Source organism: Dasypus novemcinctus, chromosome 5 (assembly GCF_030445035.2).
Source record: "Dasypus novemcinctus isolate mDasNov1 chromosome 5, mDasNov1.1.hap2, whole genome shotgun sequence".
Lineage (NCBI taxonomy): Eukaryota > Metazoa > Chordata > Mammalia > Cingulata > Dasypodidae > Dasypus > Dasypus novemcinctus.
Genome location: NC_080677.1, coordinates 53564301 through 53572757, shown reverse-complemented (window position 1 = coordinate 53572757; position 8457 = coordinate 53564301). Strand labels below are relative to the sequence as shown.

The 8457-nt window shown below is 38.5% G+C and overlaps 2 protein-coding genes across 2 annotated transcripts in view; one reads left to right on the top strand and one right to left on the bottom strand.

The window, feature by feature from the left end:
• Nucleotides 1-2576: 2576 nt before the first annotated feature.
• On the bottom strand, nucleotides 2577-7903 carry RPA3 (replication protein A3). The gene is made up of 4 exons (XM_004469973.4): nucleotides 7512-7903; nucleotides 4404-4478; nucleotides 3469-3577; nucleotides 2577-2931 (listed from the first exon to the last, which is right to left on the bottom strand). Exons 1-4 carry the CDS (start codon nucleotides 7608-7610, stop codon nucleotides 2849-2851), a joined length of 366 nt encoding a protein of 121 aa, XP_004470030.1. The 5' UTR covers nucleotides 7611-7903; the 3' UTR covers nucleotides 2577-2848.
• Nucleotides 7899-8457, top strand: part of UMAD1 (UBAP1-MVB12-associated (UMA) domain containing 1) — a 270163-nt gene continuing 269604 nt past the window's right edge. Inside the window, exon 1 of the mRNA XM_012529602.4 lies at nucleotides 7899-8003. The gene's annotated coding sequence lies outside the window, so the exon portion shown is untranslated. The remainder of the gene's footprint in view (nucleotides 8004-8457) is intronic.

The window sequence follows — 8457 nt, the reverse complement described above, 5'->3', positions numbered from 1 at the left end:
GGTCATAGTGCATTATGCAACATCCCTCATGGAGAGAGGGGTAGTCCCTGTAATCAAACATATTTTTGCAGTGAAACATATGAATATTATCCTAAGTGAGATAATAACCTTGTATTGATTCTTGTCAGGTTTTGTTGCCAAAGGAGTTTTACCCCAAATATAGGAATAAGCTTCTGGTTCTCAATTCATTTCAAAATTGCCTATAATGGAAGATAGATTTCTTAAATTCTACTTTAAGTATTTCTTTTAGCAGTGTCTCTCATATCTCAAATCTGTTTGGTCCTCCATTTCCAAATACCTTTTGGACATCTTCACCAAAGAGGTTACCAGCTTCTTATTTGTGTTGTTTCATAACCACCACCTGACCTCATTCTAGGCTCTCATTCTGTCTAGTACCTAGCATCACGAGAGTCCGAGTGAACTAATAATATATCCTGAATTCCTTGCCACAGCCACCATTATGGCTTAGGGCTTTCATCACTTCTCCTCCCGGCTTTGTAGCTTCTCAAATAAGGCTGGAGGGATTAACTTATTTGTGCACTATGCTAGGCACTTGGAATACCAATAAGACAGGTTTTTTTTTCTGTACAGGTCCCTCACCTACAAGAATCTCAGCTTAGTAGGGAAGACTAGAACACCAATAAAATAAATTAGGGAACACTGGTACAGTGGTATATTTTGTAATAATTAGAGAGGATGAGATAGCTCTGTATGTCAATTGGCAAGGCATGTTAAAGGGGGGAAAGCATGTTGCATAACAGTATATTAAGGTCCTACAACTAGATTATCTTTTGTAGATAAAATTCTGGAAAGCTATACACCAAACCATACCAGTGTCTCTGGGGAGACACTGGGAACTTTCCTTTCTGATTTTTGTAGTGTATGAAAAATTGAAAAAGTATTTTTAATCTCTCCTTTGCCACACATATACAAAAACGGTTATTAGCAAGTTAAGTGTGATGAGAGGTATGAGAAAAGGAATATGAGAACATAAAATGACCAATTAACTATACTTACCTAAGTTACGCAATGCTTAGCGAAAGTTGTCCTTTGGGCACGGATGCACACATTCCAATCAGAGCAAATAACGAGGTCTTAAATGGTATGTGCTCTGGGAATGACAGACTGGGTGGCTGTAAGGTAGCTTTAAGAGAACAGGATTTGAGACTGAGGTGAGATATTGTTAGACCATGAAGGGTTTCAAACAGTAGAAATGTAGACTTGATCTAGTTGGTAGGGAGCCTCTGGAGATTGTTGTTTTTAAAGTATTTTTAATTTTGGAGTATTTTAGGTTTACAGTTTTTATATACATCTTTCCCAACTGCTGTCTCCCTTAATGCTATAATCTTATATTATCCTGGTAATTTGTTAAAATCAACAATATTATATCACTATTAACTAAACTACAAACTTTAGAGATTCAGAGTTCATCAGTTTTTCCTTTAATGCTCTTTTTCTGTTGCAGAAGCTAAAGCTTCCTGTCTCCTTAGTCTCTTCCTTTCGACTGTCATTATCCATATTATGGAATTCCTGTTCACTCCCAAGTAATGTTGGGGGAGGCTGGGGAGAAATATGACAAGTGTAGGATAGAGCAGGATGCAGAACGGTGATGACCTGTACAGCCAGTTAGGTTTCATGGCTTGATCTTCACTTTAGTGAGGAAGTAAGTGACTTCCCAGTCCATTTAGATTGTAAGTATACAAAACAATATTTATTTTAAATTGATAGAATCTTAAATTTCAACTTGTCATTCAGAAATACTCTGCTATTACTCAAGGGCCATTGCCATAGCCACTTATTGCAAAATATTTTATTATAGGAGGTGAAGAAAATTAGTTTAAAATATGAGAGACATCAGTCTCAGTAATACAATGTCTTGGATGACAAAGAAAAGGTTCAGTCATTAATTCTGTGTTAACCCCTGACAGATGAGTGCTATTAAATATTGACGGTGCCGTGCTTGAAATCATCCCTTGAGCTATCCAACTTCAGTAATGTAGACTAAACGAATAGTGTGTCTTGCTGTCTGTCAAATGAATCCTTTACGCTAATGATTTATAGTGCTAGGTCTCCACCGCTGGCCTCCCTTCTAAACAGCTCAGCTTCTGCACCTGGATGTCCCACCAGCATTTGAATCTGAATGCATATAGTTAGCTCCCCTGCCACTTCTTCCCTGTTTCTTTTTTTTTTTTTTTTTTTGGAAATGGCTTTATTCAGATATAATTCCCATACAGTTCACCTATTTAAAGTGTATAATCCAATGACTTTTAGTGTATTTACAGAGTTGTACAACCATGACCACAGTCAATTTTAGAACATTTTTATCAGTCCAGAAAGCTCAGTTTTAAAAACCCAAAAAGATAAATGGTTCTGTTTGCTCTTTCTCATTAGTCAAAATTATTTTACATAGAATGCCAAGGAAGTAACATGGTACAGCATGTGAGGGAGAATAAATTCTTAAAGGAGTTGGCCCAGGGTTACATATTGTTAGGTCTAAGTTCTGATCTTATGGCTTTGAAATTTCAAGTTTGTGCTTGAAAATATGACTAAAAGAATAAGAATGAAATAACCAATAGTACATTGTTTTAATTTTTATTATCATAGAAAACTAAACCCAGACAACTGGTCTGTTCTTGATCTAATCCGACTCTACAAAAGAGAAGCAATTCTTATAAGAGAACTGTTACTCCTTAGGTGAGAAATGCCAATATACCAGTTCCATCAAAAATTGGACTGGAATATAAAGTTAGATAAACGGATTTTTAAAAAGAACAAATATTAGAAATAACAGGGATCTCTCCTTCAAACACTGGAGGCCTCATTCACAATCATAACAAATTCTTCAAGGTCAATCATTCTGCACAACCCCCAAAGGAAAAAACTGAGGGAACTCATGAGTAATTTTCACTGCTTCATTGTAGAGTCCAAGATCTGAAAGAAATATTTAACAGACACTTTACAGTGGAAAGTTGTAGTATCAATTATTATCTAAAAGATTTCCACCTCACTTTTCTCCCTTTCAGAGGTCAACTTAATTACATGATCCAATTTCTAAAACTGAGATGTAGATCATATTTATTTAACTGTGCTTCTAAAAAAAGACAAGGGGGTTAGAAGACCATTCATTATGACATCTATTACCAAGGTATTGTTCCTTCCTGGTCTTGCTTTAGATTCAGTGTCTTCGAATCACACATTAAAAAAAATAAAAGCAAGAATTAGCATTATTTTTGTTTGCCATATTCTTTAAATTTCTCTTTCCACAAATATTAATTAACCTTCACTGAGCTTCTTAGTCTAAGCATGACTTAGAACCAGGCCAAAATGTCCTTCCATTTTCCTTTGGGACCAGAAAATTCTATAGAAATGGAAAATGAGGTAAGATTGAAACTGTGACTGACACGTAACAAGTTAAGAATAAAATTGTTTTCTTCTAACTATATAAAACTACTAAATACTGATATTTACCAAAAGGATGGTTATCTTCTTTAAATTGGATGTAAGATGCACACATGATAGTTGCCTTGTTCGTCACTCTTCCAACTACTTCCACAATTCCAGAGATTTCTTCATCAAGCTAACTCAAAGAACAAAATAATAACTTGGTGTTGTGACACTTTTCATTTGATAATTACTTTGGAAAACTGTTGTACAGTTTACTAATCTTTCATTTTATGTAACAAAATCATTTTTAAATTTACCAGTGCAAAAGCTGAATTATAAATTGCGTAACAACTTTTACTGAGTACTTGTTATTTGCATGTCAAATGTTCTACTACCTTTAGCAGTAGCTTCAAGTCCAAAGATATAGTTAAATGTTTAAGGTGAAGACAAAATCACTTAGAGATATAGAAACTGAGGATGGCTAGCATTTCTACAAGCAGTAATTTGCTTAAAACGACCCATTGAGCAGAACCATTCTGTTACCTATGATTTTTAGCAGTGTGTGTTCAGAATACATTAACAAAATTGCACATGAATTTGTCTTTAGAAAACACCAAGACAAAAAATGCTTTTAAGCATGTTAAATATAAAATGTAAAAACAATAGATAAAACTGAAAGCATACGTAAACATAATAGAAAATTGACTAAAATAACTTAAAACTCTAAGAAAAAAGTGAGTTGAAATGAAAAATTACATAATTTTATTATCTTTCATAAGGAATGAAAATTATTATCCAGCTTTAAGGAATATATTCAACATCAGAGAGCCCAAAGAATCAATGGATAGAAAAGTAAAGGTAAATATAATGTGAGAATAGGATGACAATTTTAGAGCCAGGGAAATTTTACAAAATCCTTCTTTATACATTTACTCCAAGAATCAGAAACACCAGCAACAAATCAAACCAAGATGAAGAATTAACTATAATGTACTAAGAGTTAATACACTTAAACATACTGGCTCCATCAGCTCAATAGTTCCATTTTTTCCTTCTCCATCTGAAAGAATAAACATTTTCCCAGTGGGATGAATCTAGAAAAAAAGGGAGAAACATAATTAAAAAACAAATATACACAAAAACAAAATCCTCTATAATCTCATTAAAATTAAAAAAAAAAACAACAATTTGACAAAAGATGAGAAGATCGACCTTAACTTACTTAGCTGATTAGAACAAAGCAATTACAAAATTTTTTGGCAAATGTTTTAATTCCTTCAAGTGTTTATAATTACAAAGACATGGACTGCACAAATAAAAGATTATTGGTATTTCTTAGAGGTTCATACATCTAGGGAAGGAAATCTTCACCTTGTTTAAACCTGTAATTAAATAATTAATTTACATATAGGTCTGGACAGAGTGAAGAAATTAATGGCCTTTGATAAAATACAGTTAATAAAATACACCAGGAACCAGGAACTTCAAATGTTACGTAGTAAAGAACCACTCATGAAGAGAAACATCCCCTTGCCTTATACCTCACCCTCCTAGGAACAAATATGTTAAAAAATAATATTTTTATTTAATCTACAATAGTTTCCCTAATTCTAAATGTTTATATAACTATTTCTTAATGAATTATTTTCAGATATATGCTATTAACTTCCAGCTACTTTTTTAAAGAACTTTTTATCGTAGCAACATATATATATCTCAAAATTTCCCATTTTTACCACTTTCAAGCGTAGTTTAATAGTATCAGTAACATTCAGAATTTTGTGACATAGTTAACAGCCATCACCCCATGTTTACATCATCTCAAAAAGAAACTTCGTACTCATTAAGCAATAACTACCTCCGTGAACCACTATACCCGACCCAGCTTGTAATCTATTATCTATCTCATGATATTTGATTAGTCTAGGTGTATTAGTCATCCAAAGGGGTGCTGATGCAAAGTACCAGAAATCTGTTGGCTTTTATAAAGGTTATTTATTTGGGGGTAGAAGCTTACAGTTACAAGGCCCTAAAGAGTCCAACTCAAGGTTGCTTCCTCACCAAATTCTGTTGCCATGTGTTGAAGCAAGATGGTGGGCAATCTCTGCCTGGTCTCTCCTTCCTTCTTTCCTCTTAAGGCTCCATGGGCTGGGCTTCTTCCGACCTCTGCTGTGGGCTGGCAGAGGACTTGTCTCTCAGGGTTTCTCAGTTGCTCTGTTCTCTTCACAAGGTCTGCTATAAACTATCAGGCAAATGGCTCACCTACTTCGAGGCTCCAGCATCAAAACTGACAAAGTTCTCTTTCTCTTCTTCTGTATCTTCTCTTGGTGTCATCTTGATTGAGTTTCCATTTATATAGGCCAAGGGGGCAGGGACTCAACCTTGAGCCATGCCCTACTGACATGCTTCAGAAGCTCTGAATTAAGTAAACTTAAAACCTTTGAATTTAAATCAAAGGGTATCATACCCAGAGGAACAGACCAGTTTACAAATATAATCTATATTTCTTTTTGGAATTTATAAATAATACCAAACTGTCACATTAGGTATTTCAGGTAAGTAAGATCATATAATATTTGTTTTATAATCTGGCTTATTTCATTCAACATGTTGTCATCAAGGTTCATCTATGTTGTTGCACTATCAGAACTTCATTTTTTTTTTTTTTAAAGATTTTTTATTTATTATTTATTTAATCCCCCCCCCCTCCTCCGGTTGTCTGTTCTCTGTGTCTATTTGCTGCGTCTTGTTTCTTTGTCCGCTTCTGTTGTCCTCAGCAGCACGGGAAGTGTGGGCGGCGCCATTCCTGGGCAGGCTGCACTTTCTTTCACGCTGGGCGGCTTTCCTTACGGGTGCACTCCTTTCACGTGGAGCTCCCCTACGCGGGGGACACCCCTGGGTGGCAGGGCACTCCTTGCGCGCATCAGCACTGCACATGGGCCAGCTCCACATTCTTTTTTACACTTGAATAATATTACATTGTGTTTATATACCACATTTTGTTTATCCATTCATCTGCTGAAGGACACTTGGGTTATTGTGACTTTTTTTGGCTATTGTGAATAATGCTGCTATAAATAATGGTGTAAAATATCTGTTTGAGTCCCTACTTTCAATCAAAGCAATTGTTTTTTGAACATTTTACTTCATTTAAATTATAGTTTTGTGTTACCAGATCTGGTCGCAGAAGGCCTAATTAAATTTGAATACCAAATAAACAACAAATTTTTTTTAGTCTAAGTATCTCCTATCTAAATCTGGAAACCCTATACTAGGAACAAATTAAAGGAGGGCTCATACTATCTAGATCTGGTGGTGCACATGAATTAGATGGTACTAACTAGTTGCCTGAAGATCTGGGTTCTATGCCTGGGAGGCAGCTGCAAAGAGTGCAGTCTGACCTGGTCTGAATGCCAACTTTTCCAATTGCTGTGGCCCTCCTATTCGTTCTCCCTATTTGTGAAGTCAGAATAACTATTTCAGGAAGTTAGTGTGTAAATGAAATGAACTACTAAATACGCCTTTACATAATAGTTTTCTTTCCTTCAGCTTTCTCTCCTGAGACTTGGGGTCTGTTTCTGTAGGACGGGGGTGAGGTGGGGTAGTTGCACCTTTTGGATCCCTTCCACTCCTAAGGGTTTTATGGATTACAAGAATGCTCTAGGATCTGGAAGGGACAACCAAGAAATGCTTTATGGAAAAGCGAATTCAACAAGAAGAGAAAATTCCAATAGAGAAGAAAACAAGGATATTAATTGAGGGTCACGGTCAAATCTGGCTAAAATAAAAAATCAGTGTAGATTTGGAAGACATATCTGTAGTTTCCTTTAAATAAAATACAAACAGAATGCGGGTAGGCAGACCTGAAATTTAAAACTGCCGGCACTGGAAAACATCTTGTTTCCGCACCATACAAGAGGCCTCAAAACGGGGCTGCAATGACTAAGAAATGTGATATAAAAAAAAAAAGCTCCCTTCTACAAAATAAAGCAACTGGGAGTGCGGCGATGCTCTGCGCTTTCTGTCCTCCACCCTCCGTTAGCCACCTTGAGTTTGCCATCCTGACGATTACAAGGTCCCCCCCTCTGGTTACCGAGCCGGGAATAGGGGACGGCGAGCCCACGCACCTTTTCCAGTCTCCCTACGAAGCATACAGGCCGGTCGATGAACTGAGCTAGCATGCTGGCGTTGATGCGCCACTTTGGCAGCTCCATCACGTCCACCATGATTACGGCGCAAGACTCACAGCTGGCGGGAAACTAGCAGACAACTGAAACAGTGCGCCCCGCGGGCGTCTATGGGGCAAATTTCTCCTACACCAATCGGCGAAGACCAGCGCTCCAGCTCCGCCAATGAAATACGCGGAAACCTCGAGCGCACTTGCGCTGTCCCGGAAAGAGGTAGGGAAGGAGAGAGGTCTGCGTACGGAAGTGGTGATCCGCTGCTTAGTGACGCGCGGCGTCCCGGAAGTTGGCCGGGTCCTTGGCTGAGTGGGCAGAGGGGGCGGGGTCCAAGGCTCCCTGGCCGCAGTCACCAGCCTCCCCACCGCGGCTTGACCCCGGAAGTGGACTGTCGGGCTCCGGTGCTCGTGCGGCCAGGGACTACTGCCAGAGCCACAGGTACCTCTTCTCGTTTCCCTTTCTCCCCGCGGGGAGATGCTGAAGAGCGAGGCAAGAGTTCGGCGCCTGCTGTCGGCGGCGTTCTGGGTGCTGTGCACCAGTTCCAATGATCTCGTATCCGCTCTTCCCAGTTCTGCGTGGGAGGTGCGGGATTCTTGATGAATGAAATTGGGGATTTCGGGGCTTGTTGACACCCTCTTGGAAACAGGAAGCAGGGGTTACCAGCGACCTTCATCACCTTCTTCAGGCTCTTCTTTGGAGGCAGAGGGTCGATTGTTTACCTCCAAAGCTGCGTCACTTTCCAGCCTCAGTTTCCCCACCTGTAAGAAGAGGGGGTTAGCCGGATTACCTCTAGGCCCCTTTCCGATCCTGACAGTATGGCCACCCTGCGGAGATGTCGGTCTCCCTACCCCTACGTGTTATCCGCGAATTGGAGGCGGAGAGGGTACCACTG